The 26,934-nt window shown below is 41.8% G+C and overlaps 1 protein-coding gene across 1 annotated transcript in view; it reads right to left on the reverse strand.

Annotated features, from left to right (window-relative positions):
• The window catches only part of zdhhc8b (zinc finger DHHC-type palmitoyltransferase 8b), an 85,384-nt gene extending 58,583 nt beyond the window's left edge, over window positions 1-26,801 (reverse strand). Inside the window, exon 1 of the mRNA XM_023271556.3 lies at window positions 25,962-26,801. Within this exon, the coding sequence (XP_023127324.1) occupies window positions 25,962-26,065 (104 nt within the window). The 5' untranslated portion in view covers window positions 26,066-26,801. The remainder of the gene's footprint in view (window positions 1-25,961) is intronic.
• Between the last annotated feature and the right edge of the window lie 133 nt (window positions 26,802-26,934).

Genomic DNA, 26,934 nt, shown 5'->3' on the forward strand with positions numbered 1-26,934 from the left:
GACTCGGCTTCTCTTAGCTCACCTCTGCCCTTTGGGGTCAGTTTAATAAAACACCCACAGCCTCGCGCTAACGCCACCACACAAGAGGTGATGTCACCGACTCTAACCTGCTGACACTTTGATAATGGTCGTGACAAGTTCAGGCTGAGAGCGTTGACCGGATGAAAGAATGGTGAGAAACCATTAAGCAGGGCTGCAGATACCCTGTGCTCCTCTAAAATGCCGACACACACACACACACACACACCGGCGCGACACTAGCTGTAGCAATAATTCATCACAAACTCATGACAGCATGTGTCAGTCTCTGCAATATTAAATGAAGGACATTAAAAAGAGCGTTCTGGTAGCTGCAGTTTAAAAGTCTTCCAATTTGCAAAGGGCGACTCTTCCATAATAGCAATCAATTAGTTGTCTCAGCAGAAATAGTCGTCTCACTTTAGCATTATCAGGCTTCACCACAGACCCAGTAAATGATTTCAAACTCATCCAATATCATAATGTTTAATTGGGTTAGCATACAGCTTTGGAAATAGAATCTTTTATGCAGCAGCAAAAAAAGGCCCCTGTATGTTTTATTTGTTCTACATGGGGAAACAAGAACTGTAATTGTAGTAACAATCTCTTTATGTTTATTTATGGTGTGAGAGCTGTTATGCATTTTGTTAAATCCCCATTAGCAAACCTAATTTCCTCTGTGTGACACCAAACATTTGAACTGCTGCTCTGTGCCCACAAGCAGGAAAGAAGTGTTTGGCTGCGGTGCTACATTATTTTATTCATGCAGTGAAGTACAGGACAAAATGTTACAACAACCTGCCACATTTACTATTAACAACCTGCTTTGGAAAACAGTGTCCGGTTTCTGCAGCTGCTACTGTTTTTCCCAGCTAGACTCAGTTTGTGCATGATAATCAGCCAATGCAGAGCGTGTGTATGCGTGTGTGTGTGCGTGTGTGTAAATGTCTAAGCTTAACTTGGGACAGATACATTGGTTGGATAATAAAAATGGCAAGAGAACAGTCAGTTCCTGAAGTTGATTTGTTGGAAAATGGGCAGCGTAATTATCTGAGCCACTTTGACATGAGACAAATTGATGTCTAGGTTAGTCAGCTGTGTCAGAGCATCTCCGAAACAGTATGTCCTGTGGGGCGTTCCCAGTATGCAGTGGTTTGTACCTGCAAAAGTGGTACAAGGAAGGACAACCGATGAGCCAGCAACAGGGTTTTGACAGATGATTGGATCCTGCGGAAGAGTTACTGTTGCACTAACAGATGAAAACCTTAATGCTGTTCATAAAAGTAAAGTGTCAAAGCATTGCACTTTGCTACCTAACCACATACCGGTCAACCTGCCCATGCTGACCTCTGTCCATCACTGAAAACAGCAACAATGTATACACAAGTTTCACAACTGGGCCACGATGTAATGGATGAAGGTGGCCTTTTCTGATGAGTGATGTTTTCTTTTCCATCATGTAGACAGCTGGATTTGTGTGTGTTGTTTAACTGGAGAAGAAATGGCAGCAAAATACATCACGCTCTAAAAAAAACTGCTTGGTGCTTATCAACCATAATAAAAAATGCAACAGTTTACATCAGACTCTTTGAGGTATGACGACTTGTAATGAAATCACGTTCAGCAAACAAACTACACTGGGTTAGGGGGAATTCTCTACAATCAAAGACATTTTAAATTTCACTCTTGACTGTCTGCAATTGTCCAGGCCTGTTAAGGTAGGAGACAGGACTTCAAATCTTGAACTCAAAGTGAAGAAAAATGTAAGATATCAAGCCAATTTCATTAATTTACCTCAACTTGAATTTTGTTTGGAATCAACTAATGCAGAAATTCTAGTTCAAATTACTCACAATATTAAGGTGATACAATTACCAACACTACTATTGCTAACATAAAATATCAAAATAGTATTTGCAAGTTAAAGTTTTATCTAAATCAGCAAATTTGATTTTTTTTAACCTGCGACCATGATTTAAATTTAGTGGTAGTAACAGGTAGTGTGAACCACTTTTTAGGGTGTACAGGAAATGGGCAAGTCAGATGAGTCAAATCCAACTTGGACTTAGTGGTTCACAACTGTGTTCAGATGACTGAACTGAGACAATTAAATCCATGTACCAACAGACATATTTTTATTTTATTGTGTTTCTCACATTTTGTATGTGTTGATTCGGACTTGGGCTATACTTGGTTGTTAGCACTGTTGCCTTACAGCTAGAAGATCCATGGTTGGCGTTCCCGCCTTCCCAGGATCTGCATGCGTGGGTTTTCACCAGGTTCTCTGGCTTTCTCACACAGTCCAAAGACATGCTGAGGTTAATTAGTGATTCTAAATTGTCTGTAGATGTGAATGTGATTGGTTGGTTGTCTCTACGTGTAGCCCTGTGATAGACCTGTTCGGGGTGTCCCCTACCTTCACCCTAAGTCAGCTGGAATAGAGTCCAGCACCCCCGCAACCCTACAAAGGATTAAGCCGTGTATAGATAATGAATAGATGAATGGATGGATGGACTCCAAATTCCCCACATCTCAATCCAGCTGAGCATCTGCAAGCTGTGCTGGAAAAGTCAGTCCAATCCAATGGAGGCCACACCTCACACCTTAATGACCTACAGGCACCACCTTGGTGTCAGACACCACAGGACACCTTCAGAGGTGTTTTCACTCCATGTCTTGACGGGTCAGAGCTGTTTTGGCAGCATGACAGGGAGGCAGGTAGTTTAATGTTTGGCTGAATCGGTTTGTACTCATTTGAAGCTCTGAAATATAGACATCACAACTAACAGTACAGCTCCAGGGACAGGTGTGTTGGTGTGTGGTACACAAAGTGTCGTAGCTTGGACGGTGGTCTCTGTATCCAACAGAGCCCTAATCCTCATCTCCAGAGTCAGTATCCGGAGTTGGGACAGAGCCTCTGCCAGCTGTGGCATCATGCAGCCCTCATTAGGCTCTGGCATCAAAGAGGCCGACAACACCTGAGCAACAGAGTGTCGTCAAGACACCCCATTTCCTGTGAAACACAGCAGGTGTATGAGGAAAACAGAGGACTGATCTCCATTACCGGCTAATGAGCCCGTCTGCGATATACAGACTGATTCAAACTGTGCTGTGTCACAGCTTCTTAACATAGAAATGTCTTAATTTGACGAGTTAGAATAGGTAACTGGTATTTTCAGCACCGTCCACTATGACTCAGCAAAGATGAGTGATTCAGCAGTGTGGTAAAAATAGTAAGCCAAGTTTACAGAGGTTTTCAGAGTCTTCTCCAGCATTTAAGGCTGAGTGAAAACTTCAGCATTTATTGCTGGAAATGACTGCAGCATCTAGCTTTTCAATCAATACAAGATCTCTCTGAATGGAACAAGGTGTTTCATTGGACATCTTTCTGTAACAGCCTGAGGAGTTTAGAGGATTTTGCTCCATTTTTTTTCATTCAACAGCTCCTATGAAAAAACACCAGAGACGAATTGATCCTGCTGACACCGCCTGCATAGTCAAAGCTTAATATAGCTTATTCCTTGTAGAGCTCCTTATAGAGCTCCACTGATGTTCAAAACCTATTAGAAACATGTCAGTGAGCCACACTGTTGCACGCTGGTATGTTAATTAATTAAGAAGAACAAGGAAACCGTGGCTTATTTAGGGTTGATTGCTAATACATTGTTCGGTGCTCATCTGTGACTGAAAACAGATACAACAACAGAAACACTGTTTTCTTCAGACTGAGTGAAATGCAGTTTTTCCAGCTGTTAAAAGACATTACTGAACATTTTGTTGACTAGAACTACATTGTGTTACTGTGTCACATTAAGCAAGAGCTATCAGCCTGAGGGTGAAACACAGAAGTCATTATAGTAGTGAGAGAAAGAGAACTGCATTGTTGGTTTTGCTCTTTTAAAGGATTTTTTTTTGCTAACATCTGCATTGTACTAAGAAAAGTATTCGACCCCTTGGAAGTTTTCCCCTTTTACCGCGTTTCAACACTCATTCGTAATCTACTTAATTAGGCCTTTTTGACAAGAATGACTCCACCTTAAGGGGAGTCATATGTGTCTTGGTGGCCTCCCTCACTAGTCTCTGGCATGGTCACTGAGTTTTTGAGGACGACCTGCTCCATAGGCAGGTTTAGACACGTGTCATATTCCTTCCATTTCTTAACGATGAATTTAACTGTACTTCATTCAGGGATACTCAGTGACTTGGAAATTTTCCTGTATTCATCCCCTGACTCATGCTTTTCAATAACCTTTTGACAGAGTTGCTCAGAGTGTTCTTTTGTCTTCATGTTGCAGTTATATCCAGGAGTACTGACTCTCCAGTGAACCTTCCACATACATGCATTTATACTATAATCACTGAGACACATTCACTGCACTTAGATGATCTCCGTTTAACTAATTGTGTGATTTCTTGCCCCAACTTGCTGCACCTGTGTTGAAATAGACGAGTCACTTTAAACGGGTTGAGAAGCTGTTTGGCTTTATTTATTTATTCTTTGTAAATTCTTGTCAAAAATGCCAAATTAAATTGACTATGATTCGATGCTGAAAAGAGAAACACTTCCAAAAAGGGTTCAATACATTGAATAGGCACTGTACATGTCAGGGGAATCATGCCAGGCTAAGACACAAAAGGAAAATGACCGATGACAGGATATCAGTCACCTACATTCTGTGACTTCTGTTTGGAGCAACAAACACTTTGTGTCTAAAACAGTCACATCAACCACTTAAACCCATCTGGCTGACACTGATCCGACCTCAGCCTACATTACGAGATCAATGTGGCACAAGTAGCTCTGGGAGGAAGAAGTCACCCCTGATGCACAGGTGTCATCAGCAGAGTCACTTCCCCTCTTAAGCCCCAGACCCCATCTGTTCCATTCATACAGGTCACAGCCTCAGCCAGGCATTACAAGTCAACTGATGATCACCAGGTGCTCAAAACTTATGCATGGTAAGAAATCTGGGAAAGCCAAATGTAACAGCTCGAGATATCGCCAAGAGTTAAACATCTCCATCAAGATGCTGAAGATTTATTAATGTTTGCGTTTTTCTATACCTGATGATGTGTTTGGCTGAAAGTGGAGGAAGATAAAAAGTCCATCAGAGCTGTTTGCTCAGTAAACTGGCCAGGCTGTGCCAGGCTCTTGAGTCTTTACACATGGAAGGGTGATAAAAATGTCCTCTGGATATGGTTTGAAGATAAAAGCTGGAAGGTAGCCAGCTCAGTGAGCTCAAAAACCTACTGATATTCATGGGTCTCACTGCCAAAATAAACTCCTAAATGCTCCCAGCAGCAACATTTTTAGTAATGTGCTGATCCAAGAACTGCAACTCTGTTTTCTGTTTATATTTTCTTGATCCACTTGTCTGAGTAGAATAAATTAAGAGAAAGGAAATGGGAAATGAAAATAAACTATCTGCTGATTGACAAGTACCTGCCTGTTAGCCCTGTTACCCATTTCAATGAGAGAGCACTGTGCTCCAGTTACAGGGGAGAGTTAAAAATAGGCCTCACTCAGTCACCACTTAGCCTGGCAGTGTGGAGAACAGATTGTAAATGAGCACAGTGAAGTGTTTGAATGGCAGCCCTTGTCTCTGGCTCTCCGAGCTTTGACACACACTCTGAATGTAAAGCAGCAACACACACTGGTAGATACTGAGCAGTAAACACACTTATCATGCATTAAGGGTCTGTATGCAGGGCAGATAAGGACAACAGCAACTCTGCAGTGTGTGAGAGGAAATTATGGCTAGCAGTACGGTTAGACATCTACACTGGTGTACTAAAACATTGATAATACACCCTCTAAGTCAAAATCTTTACTAAAACTTTACTTTTGCTCTTTCCTTGGAGGCACATGAATCAGTTGAGGACATGTCACTCCATGTACCCGTGTCTGACAGATGATGGGTGCCTGAAAGTGACCAAAAATTGCTTACAGGGGTGCCCGTATAGCTCAACGCGTTGAGCAAGCGACCCATGTACAGGGGCTGGTCCCCGACGCAGCGGCCCGGGTTCGATTCCCGCTCGCGGCCCTTTGCTGCATGTCTTCCCCTGACTCTTCTCCCGTTTCCTGTCTCTCTCACACTGCACCTATCCAATAAAGCCGATAAAAGGCCAAAAAAATAACTTTAAAAAAAAAAAAAAAAATTGCTTACAGATTTGACGAGCTTCAGGCAGCAAGCCTTGTAGGTGAGGCTCCGTCTGACACAGAGGGGTGAAGTGGTTCCTCGGGGCTACAGGGAATGTGACAAATGACCGCTACCAACAAATGCGTGTCAGTCACACTACATGCTACAGTCCTGACACATTCTGCAGTCTGTGTTATGTTTGAAAAGCCAGAAAGTTAATTTTAAGCAGAAGCTCAATATAGTTATCTGTGCTGTTTTTTTCCCCCAAATTTCTGCATTATCCTGAGAGCCTCTAGTGCAAAGATTCAGCCATACCACTCTGCCATCATAAAATGCCTTCACTGTATAGTCTATAGAATATAATTAGCTCCTGCTTCATGCATAACCCATTAGAGAGAAGATCAATACTGTTGCTCATTCTGTCTGTGCTTCATTAAGCGCACCACGAGGCATCACCTCGACAGAGCTTGAAAAATGTGCTGGCAGCACCAAGCAGCCTCCTTCCAAGTCGACGCCGCTCCTGGCTTTTAGAGCCACATGTCTGCAAACGCTCTGCTTCAGAGGAAACAGGAGCACATGTCCGACTTTGCCAGCTAATCCACGGGCTGAGTCACATTGAACTGTGACCCCGCGGGCTACAGCGAGGCGATTATATTAATGGAGCACATAAAAGTGTGGAGCATCACAGTATATACGGTCGCATTTTTCTTACAGCATTGCTTAATGTGCCTGCTAATCAAAGTTGTTTGAAGAAAGCACTTTTATGTGAAATAAAAAAGCCCTTTAATGTCTAGTGAAATCAAAGCCCCGTGTGTTTTTTGTATTTCTCAATGTGTGTGAATACAAAGTACGACGTGATGCCAAGCTAGGACATGAACCAGAGTGTGACCCAGCGAATCTATTAGCAGCACTGACGTGCCTCACTACTACTACTGACATTTGGCCTTAAGTTGCCCGACTCTCATGGCAGACTGCAGGCTGAGCTAATGTTACTCTGATGTCTACGTACACTGCTGATACTAGTGGTCTGTGATGCAGTAGATAAAATTTCATATCACACAGCAGTGCTACACTAGCAGTCTGGAAAGCTACAGCACAAATATGTGTATATGTGTTGCTATTATTATCCTTTAATTTAACAGAGCATGGTGTGGAGTAAATACCATTTCAAAAGCTTTTCCTTGCTGCCATTAATGTAATTATGGGAGTCACACACTGAATGCTTTAAATTTTCTGGTATATAAACTGTTAAATTTACACTTAATTGATGCAATTAGGCTCAATTTGAAAAAAAATGCTCATTATATTTGCATATGTTCATATTTAAATGTATTTAATTGCTGATTTCTTCCAGATATGGTTGCTTTAAGTTTCATAGAGCTTAAGTAGAACGCTATTTTTAGTGGTTCAGCTACAGTACATATACATACACTGTAAAAAATGAACATTTGTTAACAGCTTCTAACTGTATGTTTTCAGTTACTTTTATTTTACAGACATTTCCTGTTTCCCCAAATTACAAATAATATTTGGTAACACAGAGAAGGGGTATTCATATACATGTCAACTGCATAAAAAACAGGCCAAAACTTAAAAAAAAAATTAAAATATCCACATTAAAAAAATCTGAACATTCATAAATGGTCAGTTCACATTTACTTACTGTATTTAAATCAACTAAAAAAAGCTGACATAGTGTTCACTTGTTGTCATAGTTACCATGACGTCATGCCTCTATCTCGCAATGATACACAAATCTTTCACAAGTCCATGGTTCCAGACTAGAAGTCGCATCACTGCCAAAATCTAGTGAGGTGGTTCTTGTGTCATTTCTGACCTTCCCTGAAAATTTCATCTAAATCCGTTATTCCATTTTTGAGTAATGTGCACAGAAAGAAAGACAGACAAACAGACAGAAAACGTACGCCAATCATCACATAACTCCGCAATGTTCCTTGGTGGAGTAATAAAAAAAACAAAAAAACAGGCCAAAACAGTTAATAGTGCACACATCAAAAATGACATGGTTTTACTGCATTTAATAATCTAAAAATATCATTATTTTACAGTTACTTGCTGTTACTTTCATTATTTTTAGTTTTTGAACATTCCATTGTTTTTTAACATATTTTTTCTAGCACTCTTCCTGCAAGATTTATTTTCACAGATTTTTAACAGTGTCCTTTTTTATACATCTTAAAATACATGTTCTTAGCTGTCTTTTCCCACGTGAACAGTTATTTTATGCTTGTTACCATGACAAATTATGAATTTCTGAGAATATACAGGCGGCAGATACATTTGTTTAAGCCAACATGACTAACATGTCAAGCACCTGAAACTGTGAGAGGGAAGCTCTGATTTGGATTAGTGATGGTCTAAAAATATCATTTTGTGGGAATCCACAGCGCAGGCAGGAGGCTGATGCACAGACGCATGTTTTGTTTTTTTCCGTTTTCTTCTTTAGTTCGGTTCTGCATATCTGCATGTGTTTGGTTCCACCTGCTGCTACACCTCAACCAGAAAACATGAAGTAGCCTTCTCGGGCAGCTGTTGTCACATTCCCTGTCACCCCCCCTGCTGAGAGGCAAACCTTTTTTCAGCCGCACCAGACACAACAACGCCAAATCCTGAACCATCGATGCCGGAGCTGAGCTGACGTTTCTCCAGGGTCCAGGTTGAAACTTGACATCTGAGCTACATTTGCGTACGGGCTCCTTCTGGTCTTTACTGGCCTGGGGGGGGCAGTTAGGGACAGCTGTACTACTGCCACTTTTGCAGTCTCCTGAACAATTATTTATGCTGTTGCTGCTTCCCTTAGCCAGGTGTCGTTTCTGAATGCTCAGCAGTTCCTTTGATTCCCGCTCCACTTCTTCTTCTAACTCCTCCTCTGGGAATCTAGTCATTTGGCCTTTCAATCACATCAGCTGCAGCATTCTTGATGGGAGTTTGTGGCTCCCTGGTTGGTCATCTCTCCGGGTTTTGCACTCAGAATTCTAAAGCATGATTATAGTGGTCATTTCAAGCCCAACCAAACACACTGCTGACTTTTTACAGCAAGAAGGAGTCTAAAAAATGTGTTCCGAGGGGAGAAATATGCAAGAAATGCATAAGAAATGCATAATAATAAAGCATCAGTGTCAGAGTTCTTTTAAAAACTGCAAAACTTTTCGCATTAAAACCCTTTGAGTGTTTTCAGAAATACAGATAACCAGAAGTTCTCCTCAAATACGGTGAGAAAACTTTCTCAAAGTGAAATGTTATAGAGGTCTCCAGGGAAGACCTAAGACTCACTAATAACATTCTGCACACATTCTCAGGGGGAGTGTCTCAATTTGCAGCACCCGGCGCATTAGTGCAGGCAGAAATATGCTTATAGGAACGAGGAACGCCGGTGACCGTCGCAGATAAGCACCATAACCCTGAATGATTTCATTAACACGGAGCAAGATAGATTGTGCGGGGCAGGCTAAAGCCCTCGGCGCATATCAGAGGGGCTTTAACCTGCCACGGGGAGAAGATGAAAACACAGGAATCCCCTCAGACAACTTTCTTCGTGACATATTGAATGCAAAGACTCAATCGTGGCATCATGCATGGGTGGAGGGCTGACAGACACGAATGAACTCATCGCAGGTGTTACTGCTGGTGACTGTGAAGCCCACCCGACGGCTGCAACCTCAGATCAAGACTTAAAGGCAGATTAACTTCTACAGAGGGGAATCTAGCTCGGAGGAAAATACGAACTGACACAAGCCGACATCTTTACAAAACACGTGGCGGAGGAGGGTGAGCAGGATAAGAATGCAAAATGAATTAAGGAGGCCAGCGTGTACAGAGCTTCTTGTATAAAGATCGATAAAGCAAACTAATTGATATTCACAGTTTCTCCTGCCTGATATACAGTGATGCTAAAAGCCAGTGTGCTCGTGGGAATAAGAGGTATGCCATAACTGCTGCATTATTAAACATCGGTGGGTAAAGCGGAAGTGAAGCAGAGTTTCAGTCACACACAGAGAGAGATCCTGGGATACTGAGCTGAGTAAATATTTGACTGGACCTTCAGCGCGGCCCACTTGGTGATGCGGTAAACTCAGCTGTTGCTATACATTTGCATCCATGCATACAGATCAGATACTGGAGATCAAATTTATCACCTCTGCTATTCCCGGAAGTTATTATTAGTCATTATTTTATGTGACACACGCGAGGAAATAAAACCTGAGAGCAGTAGGTGTCAGTCTAGACTCGGTGGCTGGGGTGGTCCTCCTGTCAACAGGGAATGCTATTAAAACAATTTAGGGGATCAGCTGGATTTGGCCGGGTGGCTAATAGTTCCACAGCAGTTTAATCGGGACTTTAGCAATTATTCACACTGCTGAGAATGTGCATGGTGGCAGAGCGCTGTGCAGCACACTTGGAGAACAACAAAGTCTGCTGTTCACGTCAGTTCTGATCAAGTGCTTTCAGGCTGCTGAAGTGACGAGGTGCAACCAGGTCAGTGAATTAGATCACTGCTGTCCGTTGGTTGGATTAAGACTCCAACTAAGATCCTAATTTGGAGTAAAGTAGCACTCAGCACCGACACCCGTGGGCATTGTTTTAGTTCACTGCCTCGTTTGGCTTCAGGCTTGTTGACATTAACACTTGTACCAAAAAGGTCAGGCTCCGGGTTCTGGTTGGCCTCTCTGGATGACTAATTTCAGTCGATTCTTGGCAAGGCAAGAGGCAAAACGAACAGAAGACATCCAATACTTCTGTTCGAACACAGCCATGTGCAAAACTTACTGAACTTACTGCCCACATATTGAGCTAAAGACTGGGATTAAAGCTGCATATAGTAGGCAAACTGTTTGGCTGCTTAGTTTACAAACCGGGAATATTTTCATGTAAGTTTTAATGTGGTTGAAGAGAAAAAGCAAACTTTTTTCTACATATTTTGCTATCTCTGTAACACTGGCTGTGGTTTTTGGAGTGTAAAGCTTCCAAAAATGAAAAAAGGGCCTGTGACTCGACACATAAATGTAACCTAATTAGTTAGTGATGTGCTTCTTGACTTTTAAAGTGATGCCAGTAAGTAGTAAAATAATTTGCTGCACATACACTAGTGTTAAAAAGTTTGGGGTCACCCAGACAATTTCATGTTTTCCATGAAAACTCACACTTTTATGCATGTGCTAACATAACTGCACAAGGGTTTTCTAATCATCAATTAGCCTTTCAACACCATTAGCTAACACAATGTAGCATTAGAACACAGGAGTGATGGCTGCTGGAAATGTTCCTCTGTACACCTATGGAGATACTCTATTAAAAATCTCACGTTTCCAGCTAGAATAGTCATTTACCACATTAACAATATCTAGACTGTATTTCTGATTCATTTCATGTTATCTTTACTGAAAAAAAATGCTTTTCTTTCCAAAAAAAGGACATTTATAAGTGACCCCAAACTTTTGAACCATAGTGTACTAAAAACTGGGATTACACTCAGCTGTAATCTAAGTATTGTGTGCATGTACACTGCTGCCAAGCATGTGCACCACTATCTTAGGGGGATGACAAATTTAAGTTACTTGGACCATCGCAGTCACAGATGTGTAAAGTATAAGATCTTGGTTGTAGAGTCTTGCAAACACATGCATGGTCTATGGCAAGGTATTCTACCATTCAATAGCTGAGTTTGACTATCCAGGATGAACATCACAGATGTCAACAATGTCATTTTGTCTGGTTTTAATTCAAGATATCAAACACTGTATCTGTATAACCAGTCTGACTAGTCAGAATGACCCAGATATCTGTGACTCAGTTTTGACAAGTCAGAGTAATAACTGATTATCTGTGCTAGAAGAATGACATTAGAGATATCTGAAATGTTCATCTTCACAAGGCAGAACTGACTTACAGATATCTGCTATACATATTCAGTCTGGCTATTAAATGTTACAATGGCTTGCTGCACACAGACAGCTGCTGCCACCCTGTAATTGTATTCTACTTTCTAGTCCATTTGGTGGACTTGTCCCATACATACATAGTAGATTAGTGTCTATAGCAAGCATGCACACAGCTACCCTTGTAGTATAGTGGCTGTGTGGCATCTGCATAAAGGTCCGCACAAACTCGCGTAACAGATGGCAAATGAACATCACTTGAACTCGAGCAGACACGAACGTACCTGCAGATGTGTATTACACAGATTATACCACTGGCTTAACAGTAAGCTCAATTATAAGCAGCTAAACACCATGTTTAGTCAATCCTTACTCCTTTGCTCTTGTGTTTTCGGTTTTACATGGCCATGATCGGACTATCACTGATCAGCAGAAGGATTTAACAAACACTAGATTCTCTTGAGACATGAGGAAAACAAACAAAACACCTCCCTGGAAGAGATAAGGCAGGATGAAGTCAGAGCACTGAGAAGGACCCGAAGCGTAATGAGAGCCGCAGAGCTGCACTGCATACTGCTCGACGAAAACATCCAGACCAACTGACTGCTATTGAATGTGAAAGTGCTATGTAGCTTGGTTTTCATGTCTGTTACGTGACCTTCTGCAGTTTCTGTATGATGAATTCTCCAAAGAAGTATGAGTGAGAAGCAAAAAATGTTCTGCGCAAACGTTCACAGTCAAGCTTCCCGTGCTTGTTTTTCAGTCAAAAACTGAAGAACTATGATTACATCAGCAGCATGGATAAGATACAAAAACTGCAGACTTTTCTTCAGAATCGTGTGCACTGCTGGGCCAAAGAAAACAGTGTAGCAGAGGAAATCCATAGCTCTGAGCTGGCTGGCTGCTCTCCACCAGACAGTTCTCAGCACCATCTCTGTCACAGATGTGGTCAACAACTTCCTTCCCAGAGATCAAGAGAATTAATCCGCTACAGATTTTTCATATTGTCTGTCAAACAGTGTAATAAAAATAGCACCGCTGCATAAGTGGGTCTCTTTCACTGGCTAAATAAAACAGTCCTGGATGGAAACGTCAAGCATTGAGCCCACAGTCAGTTTGGAGTGAACTGTGCTCTGACCTTTCCGAACTAGCCTCAAGACTCAAACTGTGGTGGAGATTTCTCGCCACATGACACTGACACAGTCTATATTAGGTAGAGGTGAACCTGGAATCCACAGAGACTGGTGAAAGCCTGAGGGCTGAATATATTTTCCGCTGTAAACCTCATTTTCAAATATCCTCTCACTGTCAGGCATGACACCATTCTTTTAAACGGACATTTGACAAATGAATAACAGAGCGATGGTGGTTCACTGGTTCAATGTGAAGCTTCCTTGATGTGTCATTTCTGTCTTTGCATTCTAGCTGTAGGTTAGTATATTGACAGGGCTCTTACAGTCAAGCAAATTTGTTTAGTTTAGCATGAAACCCAACAAATCACAGAGCTCTATTTGCTTATTCTTCTCAAACAGGTTCAAAATCTAGAGGGGTATGATTACAATTTACAGCTGAAGTCAACATAATGACATAAGGACAACATGTATCTCATCTGTTCTTTCAAAAGGAAATTACTTTTGAGAAGATGAAGTTCTAGAAATTGTCATAGCAAACTAGAGAACTGCCAGGTTGTAAAGCCTGTGATTATTTCTATGTAGGTTCATGAACAAAAAGGGGTATTGCTATCTACAAGTACGAGACTTTTGATAGGTGGAGCTAAGGGCATTTCTATCCACATAAGTATGTGGCTTTTGGCAGGTTGAGCAGTGAAAATACATATTAATCTAAAACCATTGCGAGGTGTGAAATAATAGCATTTGACAGATGTGATGGGATAAGGTCGCCTCTACAGTGAACTACAAAGGGAGTGGGTAAAAGCTTCATTGATGTAAGTCTGGCTAGAGCCCCCCTGGATCCATGGCTTCAAAGACAACAGCGATTGCTTGTATTTATAGAAGGCCACTTCACACACAACCATTACATGACATATTACGACATTAACTGGGAATGTTGGTTATATGTCCATCCAATCCATTAGCTATACCTCCTTTTATCCTGTAGAGGGTTGCAGACTGGAGCCTATGAGAGTTACAAACTGGAAATGTCACCAATCCATCACAGGGGTAACACAAAGTTCCGGATAACCATGCATGATCACATTCCTATAGCCATTTTAGAATCACCACTTAACCTATACATGTCTCTGGACAGTAGGAGGAAGATGGAGTATTCAGATAAAACCCACCAAGCACATGGAGAACAGCAAAATATACACAGGAAGATCAGCAAGTTCACACTGAGAACCTTCGTACTGTGCAGTAACATCACCCTGATTATATGTGAGACTAGACTTTTTTCTTACACCTGCATTAACTGTTTCTGAGCCACTTGGGGGCAGCAAAAAAAAAGCTACACAACACTGACAGCTAATTTTCACTCAGAATGATGTGACGATCGGCGTTGGTCTGTCCATCTGTCTGTCTGTTAGCAACATTACTCAAAAAAGGAATAACAGATTTGGATGAAATTTTCAGGGAAGGTCAGAAATAACACAAGGACCAACTGACTAGATTTTGGCAGTGATGTGGCTTATAGTCTGGATCCACAGATTTGTTAAAGATTTCTGTCATTGCGAGATAGCACAGCCTCACTATAACTATAACAAGTGAACACTATGACTACTGCTTGCTGGCGATCACGATTGCGATCCTGCTACAAATCCACTGTTGTGGACTTATCGGGACTTTATACAAGGAACAACTGATTAAATTGTAGGAGTGTTTCTGAGTCCCATCAATTCCCGCCGCCCGCTACATATTTAGGTCCATACTAAATATCCATACTTAACTTACACATGCATAACACAGTGCAAGGTTATTTTATTTGTGGGTACATCTATATTAAATGGCCACATTCTATAGGGCCATAATTTCTGCCACAATTTTTTTAAGAGTTCAGCCGTTGGAAATGATACAACAACTGAGCAGCGTTGGTGGAGTACTGCGTGCTCTGAGTGCTTTTTTTGTTTAAGTTGATATAGCAGGATATGTGACAGCACATACTTGCAGCATTTGGTGTGCGTTTTAGCAGTGTTTTTGCCTTTACCAACTCCCAGCCAACTCTTAAGCTGCTAAATGCTCCACTACATTCATGAGTGAGTAACTAACTTTGTGTGTTGCTTGGTCCTGGGCAGGCGGTGTACAGTGAGTTTTTAGAGATCTTTTTACTATTCTGCTGCCTGCTGTGCATGTGGAAACAACCCTGATGAGAGCAGTGAGAGTGAACCACACAGTAAAATTGTGGGGCACAAAACCAAAACAATGAGCTGAGAAATGCTAAATAGTTTGGTAGAGCGCCGAGTCGGGTGCTAATTGTGTGTGGGTTCATCACCAGCAGCGACACCTTTCACATCCACAGAGTTATTTAATCAGATGGTACAATTAAACAGTTGATTATAGCAGCTTTAAAGCCACTATTTAAACAAATGTACTTTCCTACCACGCCTACTGTCATCACAATGATTGGAAGAAAAGCTATAATTACATAAAAATTCAACATATCCATCGACAGTAGTGCGATGGTTGCACTCCACAGAATGGCGGCTGGCTTTGTTTGCTGTGTCCACTTATCTCCACAAAGTTACTTCAAAAAGTGGCAAAGATGAGGAAGACCTGCCCCTATAATCACAGAGTCCATCTGCCTGTCTTCCTCTGAGTCCCAGAGATGGACACAGTTACACTCTTGTAAACAGCGAAAGCCTCGGCTCGCTGCAGATTCCTTGATCTCTCAGAAAAGCCACTGCAGCTGAGGGTGTTAAGACACAGAGTTCTGTTTCTACTTATTACCAGTCATGGTCTCCCTTTGGCAAAACAACATGAGGGGGAAACAGGGTGGAGACACCCAAGGAGGGAGAGGCTGGAGGTCTAAATTAATCCCACATGTTCCCCAAGAGGAGACTTTCCAGGCGGCCCAGGCCTGCTGGGCTGGTGGGAGAGTGGTGAGTATAGCAAACTCTGAGCGCACCTCGCTGCACTTTCCCGCACTTTTCGCCCACACACTGCTGTGCACGGAATCCACATGGATCCATTTAGCTCAACTATGGCATCACAAGGCACAATTTACTTATTTGGCAAGCACCAGAGCTCCAGAATGTCACTGCTTCAGAAAACCAAAAAGGACTTTAAATAGACAAAAAAGGAGAAAGGAACACAGTCACAAGCTGCAACAGCACAAAATGAATCTAAATGTTCCTCCGGCTCTTTTGATGTGGAGTAGAAATGACACAGACAAATTTTAGACATTACTCTCCTGTTTTCCAAGGTATATTAAAATTTGTCAAACACAAAGGACAGCACAAACAAAAAATACTAGTTCAAAGCTCGGCAGAAAGAGAAAACAGTCATTTTAGAAAGCACTGATTTCTATTAAACCTCAACATGTGTTGGAACATCATGCCAACAACATGACGCACAATTTAGATTCATAATCACCTGCTGCTACAGATTAAGATGTTCATGCTTTTTATTCATATCTAATAAATGATGCTAATCTGCAAATAATGATCTCATGGCGTTCCGATCATATGGTCATACACAAGGGACTTTTGCAGGAAATTATAATTCTGCTCCAATCATTTAGACGCTTCCACAATTCAGGAAGCACAGTGCATTTATTCTGAGGAATTATGCAATACATTTTCAACAGTATTTTGCATTTTGGAATTCTTATTATGCACATGTAGGAATATGTTCTGCTCTTTGACCATCTGCAGCCCAAAACCTGCCAGCGGGTTTGAAAGACATGTTTTCTTTAAAAAAAAAAAAAAAAAAAAAAACAAAGCCTAAAACTACACCATTTATCATAGCCAGAAACTGTAAAAACAGAAAGAATTGTCTGATTTCCAATGTTCTTACAGTCCTTAGATAAATCATTTGTTACATGTGGTCATAATCTAAGCTTGAAAATGTGACATTTCACTAAAATCACCTTATTCTACATGTCTCATTTAAAAATCTGGCAAAATAAACCATTTGCTCTGACCACATTCTGTAAAAAACCCCAAATTTTGTGTTTGTTCCTGCAACTGTGAAGCCCTTAGTGACTTAGTTACAACAAACAATTGCATTACAAAAAGTCTTTTTAGCTGAACTGGGCTGAACTGGATGTAATGTTTATAAAGAGCAGAGAGGGGACAGGTATGAAAACAAACTAAAAATGTAAATTGTGACATATCTTTAATATATGTTGGAAAAATGTTGCTTATATTGATTCTTCCATTTCTTTAAACAAATTAAGAATTGCATCTTTATGATTTATGGCATTGTAAGTAGGTCACAATGCACAAAAGACACTTCTGACTTCTTTCTCCTTCTAGCCATGGTTTTACTGTTTCCGTAGAGGTGCAGGACTTTATATGACAGTGAGAAATGACCACACGGTTGGTAAAAATATAACAGCAGGAGCAAACAAAAGCCCAGAAACTCTGTGGGCTTTAGAGGGTTAATACAGTGAGATAAGCTCACCAACTATCAAATGCCATCATTAAAATTACCACAGAACCACACCAGGAAAATCTGCATTGACCTGAAACGTAATGCAGGGTAGTGAGTCGGCCTGCTGCAGGACGGCGGTGGAGTGCCAGGGAAGAGGATCTGTCAGCATTATCTTAACCTAGTTGTGGTGCAGCGGCAGGACGGCTGGGGTGGAATGAGACTAAATGACCTGGCCTTTTATTCTCTGGACCTCATTGACTGCATGAAGCTCTGCCGCGGCAGCCTGCTGCTCGGTCATATTCAAACCCTGATGGAGGGATGACGAGGTGGCAGATCTGGAGACTTTTGTTCTCCAGGATGAGTTTGTCTCGGCACACCAGTAACTAACTGCGCAGCAGTGGCCACAAAAAGCGAGCTGAAAACTACACTAGCAGTCGAAAGTTTGGACACAACTTCTCATTCAATGCTTTTTTAAAAAATTCGTACTATTTTTTACATTCTAGATTAATACTGAAGATTAACACCTTTTTGTTTACAACATAATTCCATACATATTCCTTTATAGTTTTGATGTCTTCAGTATTTCAGCATCTACAATGTATAAAATAAATAAATAAAAACCATTAAATCAGAAGGTGATACTTTTGACTGCTAGTACAATTCTGTTCACAAAATGACAATAATAGGCTAAAAAATAATCAAAATGTTGACCTGAGGAGTGATACATGAGCTGCTTCCAACAAGAACCAGCACTACCTTTACTCTGAAGGGGCACAACAGCTGGAAACACCTCAGTGGACAGAAACGGCTGATATACAGCAGCTCCCTACCTGACACTGATGTGTGTCTATGTGTGTATCTTGGATGTACTAGCCGTTTGATCATCATAATTCAAAACTCTCTTTTAAATCACACTCTACTAGGTGATTATTAGACCGAGAAACGTGTCTGAAACTCACATTTGATCCCATTACTGTCAAACTGTCAGCAGCTAAAAAGCATTGGTGCTGCAGGGTCCAGGTTCAGGTCATGGAGCGACTCCTGCTGCCTCCACGGTTCAAAATGATTGTCTTTTTCAGAAAATGAACAGAATCCACCCAAGTTCGGCTCTTTCTGTGTTCACCATAATGTACAATAATGATGCAATGATGTAACAACTACATCAAACTCATTCTCACAGACATTTACAAGATAGAGAAGGTCTGAAATAGCTTTTGACAACGTTTGATGAATGCGAGTGACTCTCTGAATCCAGAAAACATTCATGGTAGTCCACAAATATCTAAAATGTGAGATCAAAAACATGCCAATAAGAGCAAAATAAAAGATTATCTCTTACAGATCCAAATAGGATAAAAACTGCCTTTGGATAATGTTCTGTTGATTATTTTGAAGTACTGCGACTATGAAATGTAGCTTGCAGGACATTTTACAGTGCAAAAAAGTAATCTCATCGCTATGATCCAGTGGGCAAACTACAGACAGTTTCATAACACATCTTTGGCATTTATTGGCAAACATGTTCCCCAATACGATAAATCTGCACTGAGCTAATGCTGTCCGATATATTCACCCGAGGCCCCTGTACTCTGCTTGATCCCAACAGAGCTACATAACAGATAGAAATAACACAGTGCTGATGAATTTTAAAAAGAGAACCTCAGTTGGAGCTACATGACGGTATCAAAGAAGCAGCATTTCAAAGGAATGTTGCTTCTTTATTAATAAACTCAGGATATTTGGGAGGCAGAAACATCACACAGGAACACAGTCTATTTGCAAGTATAAATACCTCACAACAAATACAGTCAATCACTCTGAATTACTGTGATATTTTTTAAAAATGGGAGTCTCGCCGCACCGCGGAGCTGCAGCCTCAGCTCTGAGGCTGTGAGGCTGAAGGAGCAGCGGATTGATCAGTCGGTAATAAAATTATAGATTGGAAATGTGTCTTGTGGTGAACCATAAACCGCAGTAAGAATGGAAATTAACCATAAACCACCACATGGGCCAAACATGGAAAAGCAGAGAGAGTATAATGTTAAAGGAAGGGAACTTAAGGTCAATACAGTGCCTTCTCCAGTCATTACTGTCACATTAACTGGCTCTGAGAGCAGACGTGACACAGCTCTGCACCTCGATTGTCAATCTCCAGACCCTCGCTTCAAGGTGCTGATGGTTGAGGACACACAGAGGAAATTACATTGTTATCTAATCTGACAAAGCGAGGCACACCTGCTACTGGTTTTATCCCCAGTGGAAAAAAAAAAATACAGCAGTTATCTCTATAAACCAGCAGACTGCACTGCATGGATTTAATGAATAGGCCAAGGGGATATTTTGGCCCCAGTGAGCCAGCACATCTATCGGCTACTTTTGGCCTCGTTGAGATTAACGAAGTTTTATCCTCCGTGTGACATGAGGACAGGATCCCTCCTTATCCACCTCAGCTGAGGGGCTGAAACCTGATGCTGTGTGAGGATGGAATATTTCAGTGAGTATTTCTCATGGCCTGATGGGTAGAACATGATGAAGACGAATATTGATGAGATGAAATTTGCTGCTCTCGTGGGACTCAGAATATTTTTGTACGGCTTACTAGGTTAAAGTTGTGCAGGCAGTTCATTTCTCAGCATGCCGTACTTGAGTGTAACATCAGGGAGCCGAAGCGTCTCTGGTTTTTAGATTTGATAGATGCTTGTTCATGAGCACAGACACCGACAGAGCTATTAGTCCAGCTGGCAGTTTCCTCCCTCTGAGAAATGCTCTGCCCTTGCAACATCTCAAACTTGGCGATGTGTCCTCAATCACGCATTTAAATAAACAAACTAAACCCAAATCAGCCTCAATGTCATATGAGCAATATTTAAAACAGGCCAAGATAGTCTGGCTCCCAGTCTGAGCATAAACAAGACGAGTCAAACCAATTCATTTAACTACAGGCAAACTCAGGGCGCCTCCAAGCCACTAACGTCATGCAGGAGGAAGGCGAATGGACTCTAATGGACACTAATACCAAGCAGTGAGGCATTAATGATCACAAGCTTGTTTGCCGAACCCCTTTACAAAAAGATGACAGCAGCTCAGCATAGATAATCGCATGCAGGACACACATTAGGATCACCGAGCAAACATTCAATTATACTTTTAGACCCTCAACTGATAATACACACAAAACCTCGATGCTGTAGTCAGATGAAACTCTCTGAAGTGTTTCATCTGGTTATAACCACAGTGGGAGAACCAAGTGTGAGAATATCAACACCACTGGACTATGCTATCCCATTTTTGAATGAGTGATAAATTTCAGACAAATAAAGTTTTCTGAATCTGAATATCAAACAGGAAAAATTAATTTCGTCTTTTTATTTTAAATGTCCGCTTTATTAAATGATACTCTAACAGACCTGTTTGATTTTTACAATTAGCTGGTTTAGATAGTAATTCATTCAACTGTAAACTGGCTAATGTGGATAATAAACTGAAAATGTAGAGTTTATATAGTAATTACTCCGCCAAGGAGGCAGAGCCCCGGTGGAGTTATGTGACGATCGGTGCACGTTTGTCTGTTTGTGCGTCTGTCTGTCTGTCTGTTAGCAACATTACTCAAAAACAGACAAATGGATTTGGATGAAATTTTCAGGGAAAGTCAGAAATGACACAAGGACCAAGTGATTAGATTCTGACAGTGATGCAGCTTATAGTCTGGATCCACAGATTTGCTAAAGATTTCTGTATCTTTGTGAGATAGCGTCACGGCGTCACTGTAACTATGACAACAAGTGATTACTACATCTGCTACCTGTTGACGATCAAATGATTGTGATCCTACTACAAATCGACTGCTGCAGACCTATCCATCGGAAATGATACAAGGAACAGTCGATTAAATTGTGGGAGTGTTTCCGAGTCCCTTCAATTCCCGCCACCCACTACATATTTAGGTCACGCGATTCGGTATCCATATATAACGCACACATGCATAACACACGCCTGTGCTCACAGCAAAATCATTTTGTTTGTGGGTACATCTACATTAAATGGCCACATTATATGGTGCCGTGATTTCTGCCATGGATTTTTTCAAGATTTCAGCCAAGATTTTGGAAATGATAAAACAACTGAGCAGCCTTGGCAGAGTACTGTGCTCCCTTGTTGTAGTATGTATCCAACTTGGTAGCTCTTTTTGTCATTAGAATTGTTATTGGGTAGCGTTAAAATTAATGACAGGTGATTACTGGCAAATTAGAGGGTGAAAGTTTTCACTGAAATATGGTCTACATGCATGCAAAGTGAAGCCAAACCCGTAGTGCGTTACACATGTATTTTTTCTAACAGTCAGCAGGGGGCGACTACTCTGGTAGCAAAAATAAGTCCAATTGTACAGTAGAGTGTGTGAAAATGACCCTGCTTCTCTGTTGAAGTGATAACTCAGTAAACATTTCCTAATAAATTTATTGACTTAATCACTAGTTTTGAGACTTTTAAATACAAAATGATGTTCAATCACAGTACAATTTAGCTTTGAATAGGCCATAAAGCCGAATATGTTTCAAGGTGGGGCTACCTTGTGACTGACACATTGTTACTATATTATCATGCATAGTGTACTCAGATTCTCCAGTCAGATCTATTGACTGCTCATGACGTCATGTGATGGCTAAATTCCAAACACAAGGCTTCCAAACAGTATTCCAACAAACAATGGGTGTTATGATATTGACTGCATCCATCCCTTAAATACAGTCCAGTTCGAAAAGTGAAGATTTCTTCAGCATCTTCAAGCAGACTGCGAAAATTCTTAGATTTTTGAGCCTGTGAACATCTTTTCAGGGTCTTTTCAGCATAAAAATCCTCAAAGAGGATGTGAAAATGGCTTAATGAGTAACCGTGTATAATGTAAAACTGAAAGAGTTTTACATTATCTCAAGACTGTAGCTAGGCAAAAGCTAAATTTAAAATTAGCCTGTTAAATAGGAAGCTAGGCATATATTTCTTGTTTAGTGTATTCACCTAGCACTGCTGTACAACTTCTAAACTGATTGCTTAGAAAGGTTGTACAGTGACCTAGCTACCAACAGTGGCTATTAATCAGAGGTGTAAACTGAAATGAAGAGTACATTTTGTTGCTCAGTTTTAACCTATCCTTCTTCTTTACATCCATGTTCCTGTATCCCTATTTCTTAGCTTATTAGAGAAATGCTGCACGACAAAGTTCCTGTACTGGGTGAATGAGTAAAGCCTGATTAACTACTTTGCTTCCGTTTCTTAAGTGTTTCAAAGCAAAACAGAAGCTCTGTGCACTGGAGGCTGTGAAATTGTTCATACTGCGCAGTTTAGGCGTGACACATGAGTGTGTACCAAGATAGAAGCTATAAAAGTTAAATATAGGAGCATTTGTTCTAACGGCACATCATGGTTTGACTGTCAACCCCATCTTTTGACAAATCTGCACTCTCGCCACCAACACGTCGGAAATACCTTCCAAAATCTCTACAAGAACCTCAGAGTGGAGCACGAATGCAAAACAAAGCATTCGGAGGGATCTGAATGAAGTCTGATTCAATGCATCTACAGTGAAAAGGAGGAAACAGATGTGGAAGCTGAAGATTAGATTCCTGTCTGGCCTGTTCTGTGTGCAGCTCTGCTCTCAGCCTGGTGATATCAGGCACCAGCTACTACCCACCACTGACCGCCTTGCTCATAATTCACCTCCAACCAGCAAAAACTGCTGAACGCAAGTCTTGTCCACATGATCAATCGATTGTTTCCACACATCTCAACGCATACTCCAAAGCGTGGACTTTTAGGCTTAGCCAGGAATGATAATGTGCCGGCCGTGCAGTTCTGTTTCCTGCACAGGTTATCCATTTGGCATATGGTCAAGGAGGGTGATTAAGACATTCTGAGGAATTACTAAAAGGTAAAGGAACGCTTCCTCAGTGCAGCCACCCAGAGCGGGGACAAATTTCGATCCAGTTAGAGGTCTGAGCTACACTATAATAGAATCTCTTTGCAGTCACAGATAAGGGGATGATATTATGACAGCTAAAGCATGACTAAAAGCTTAATATATCAGCAGTATTCTTTTGTGATGAGTCGTGGTCATGCTGTGGGGAAATATAAATAATTCTGCACTAATGTGTTCTAATTCAGTCTCTGTGGGAAAGGCAAACTGGGGAAACGTCAGAAAGCCAACCTCAGTGACACACCGTGAACAGTGTGTGTGAGTGTGTGAGCCAAAACTGCAGCCTCAGGTCTCATCCTCCGTTGCCCATATGACACCGAGCGGCTTGCTGGCAACACACAGACCTTTAACACACTGCGGCCCAGGAATAAAAAAAGATTAGTGTCTCTGGCATCCTGCGTATACATGTGTGTATATAAAGGACTAGCAATGTTCTTTATCTTTAATCCCTGATTGTTACAGCTTGCGGCTGCTACATTCCTGCTTTTGCACTTGTTGCATGTTATTCTGCTTTATAGAATTCAGATAACGGCATACCGCTGTTATGTGGCTTGCACTGTAACTGCGTAGCTTTTTCACTGCAGCCAGACCTCCACATAATGGACTCTATGTGTGTTTGAGAATAAGGAGGCATGGCCTAGTTTGGACATGCCCTTCTCCCCAGGGGGTTCCATTATACACAACTCAATCCTCAGGGCCTTTTACTTGAAAATGAAGGAGCAACAGAGTAAAGTCTTAATCCTCACCCTTGAACCATCTGCTCAGGGATGAACCTTAAAGTGTAGTGTGACGTGAACCCCAGCAGAAAGAAGCAGGAATAACGCTCTAAAAGGTGTGCAGGAAGCAAATTTCTGCTAGGTGCCAACAGTATGACTGAACTGCAGAGCTCATACTATAATCACAACACATCCACTCCATATCAAGGCTTGTAAATCAGGCCATTTGTTTATGCAAAGCCCCAGAGAGTATGCCAAGGAGTGCTGGGATTTTTAAAGACACAATCCAACCTATCAACCCACAAACACCGTATGTTTCCTTCAGTCTCGGGCACTGACCTGAGACAGAGAGTGCAAAACCACCCAGAGTCCAGCTAAAGCATGCTCTAAGTCATCCTGTAATAGTCCAGGTGGGATAAATCGTGCATATGCTGCATCTTATTTGTGCTTAATTTGGAAAAATCTGATACAGATAGCTGTGAAATGGCAAATTCACACACAACATTACACTCACGACAACTATAAATCAAAGATTATGTGTCCATGTCTACAGCTAACATGTTTCCTATTGGCAGCTGTGACATATGGTGCTTAAAATGCTGTAAAACCTCCCATTCACATTCAGGAGACAGTCCACATAGGATGGAAACCGGCCCATTCATCTGTCTGGTTGCCATCTGTAGGTCAGAGGTTCCCACAATGATTTTCAAACCCCCTCGGGGTACGCTGCGGATATAAGATGGAGCACGATGTGGATTTCAGTGATAATCCATTCACCTGAGGGTTATCACGGTAGCTGTGAGGGAGGGATGATTCAGACCAGAGACGTCACTCTGTCTGCCGTTATCACCGCTTCCTACAATGCCAGCTCTGTGGTACAGTCACAGCTCTACCTCCTCATTCATCACATGGAGGGTTCATGTGATGAAAGCTACTTGGGGGGGCCCTTCATGGACAATGTAATCAACCTGATTGCGGCTGCTGTCATCTGCCTGTCAGAACATGGAAATCACTTTAGCTGCATATCTGCTTTTGGTAGAGTAGGCTTAAGACCTGTTGGGCCCAAATCCTCCCTCCCTCCTACCCTCCTGCCCTCCAAGGGAAACCCTAGATGACTACTAGAGTGTGAGACATGGTGGTAGATGCAGTGATCCTAAGCTGGGCACCCATGCAGGACTGTGATTACAGAGCTTCTAAACAGATCCCTGGGACCACTGCTGTCCCAGCTGAGTGAGCATGAATCAACTCTCTGCTGGGCAAATGCATCCATTTTAACTGTACCAACAACTGCCTGCGGCGTTTCTTCAGAGGGAAGTGTGTATTTGCGGCCTAAGCTGCGGTCTCCTGCACGATCACAGCCTCGATCAACTTGCATGGCTTACTGGAAGTTTGCCTGGCAGGTACGGTGGCTGAGCGCTCTGTCTGAGGTCGCACATGGAGGCAGGGTGTCAGGCTGATTTTACCACCACAGAACCGCTGCTGTGGGGAGAAACCCTCCCTTCTACAACCTCTCATCCCACCCAAGTGACTGAATCCACCCGTGCAAACTTCCAGCTACAATCCACTCCTGCCTGTGCAGTGTTGAGGAGGGGAGGCTCACAGTTTGCGTAAATCCCGGCACCGCACCGACATGAGAACAAGAAGAAGAATAAGAAGAAGCGATGCAAACTTACGTGAAAACGAAAAATAAAGTGGTCGATCCCACAAGGAGAGTGGCAGCAGTGGACACTGGGATGTATTTGGTGGGTTTAAATCTCTTTCCAGCGCTGTTGGGCATTCTGTAATTTCCACATTCCTCAATTATTTATTCCGATTGGAGTCGCATGTAGAAAAAAAAGGAGGTCCAGTGTTCAGTATGTGCGCCTTTCTATGGCTGTGAGAGGTACAGGCAGTCCGGGTTTGCTACCGTTGAAGCCGCATAGATCCTGAGACAGACAGGCAGGAATACATGGAGCTCTGTAAGAGCCTGGAAATCCCACCCTTACTATCCAGCCCACTGGTGAGGTCACTGAACCGCTTGAAAAGGTGGAGTCTCGCTGCAAACCCTCAAAGCGTCTTTAGGTGAGCATTTTCACAGCCAGAATGTAGGTAGATCGCTCTGTATGGTGGTTTTTACGCAGGAGATTTCGCCGTTGTAAAAATCCACTCTCCTCTAAAATGCTCACCGACTCCAGCAGTCACGTTGTATGTGAAATTAATTTAAAATCAAAATGTCTCTTAAAGTTTAAGGACATTAGCTGATGGGTTGCACTGAAGCTCCTTATCTACAGTTTTACAGATTAAGAAAAACCCCATTAAAGTACATTTAGGATCTGTCATTTTAATTATAGGTTTGATCGTTCACTAGCGTACACACATGGGTAAATCAGTCGTAACCGCTTTTTTTTAAAGAGTCCGCTGCCACCATTCGGCATAGTGTCTGTGTACCAATGCGCCTCCTATCCATCTCCTCCAGGATAAATACAACACTAGGGAGAGACGCGGAGTCAGACAATTATGTGTGGATCTGAGCGGTAGAAACTGGAAATTAAAATTGTAAATGAGCGACTCAGGAGCTCCCCACTGAACTGCATGTTGAATGAAGTTCACTGCTGTGGATTTATCAGGGACTACAGCGCCCTCGTGTGGTACGAAGCGTGATTTAGG

Source organism: Amphiprion ocellaris, chromosome 6, assembly GCF_022539595.1.
Source record: "Amphiprion ocellaris isolate individual 3 ecotype Okinawa chromosome 6, ASM2253959v1, whole genome shotgun sequence".
Taxonomy (NCBI): Eukaryota; Metazoa; Chordata; class Actinopteri; family Pomacentridae; genus Amphiprion; species Amphiprion ocellaris.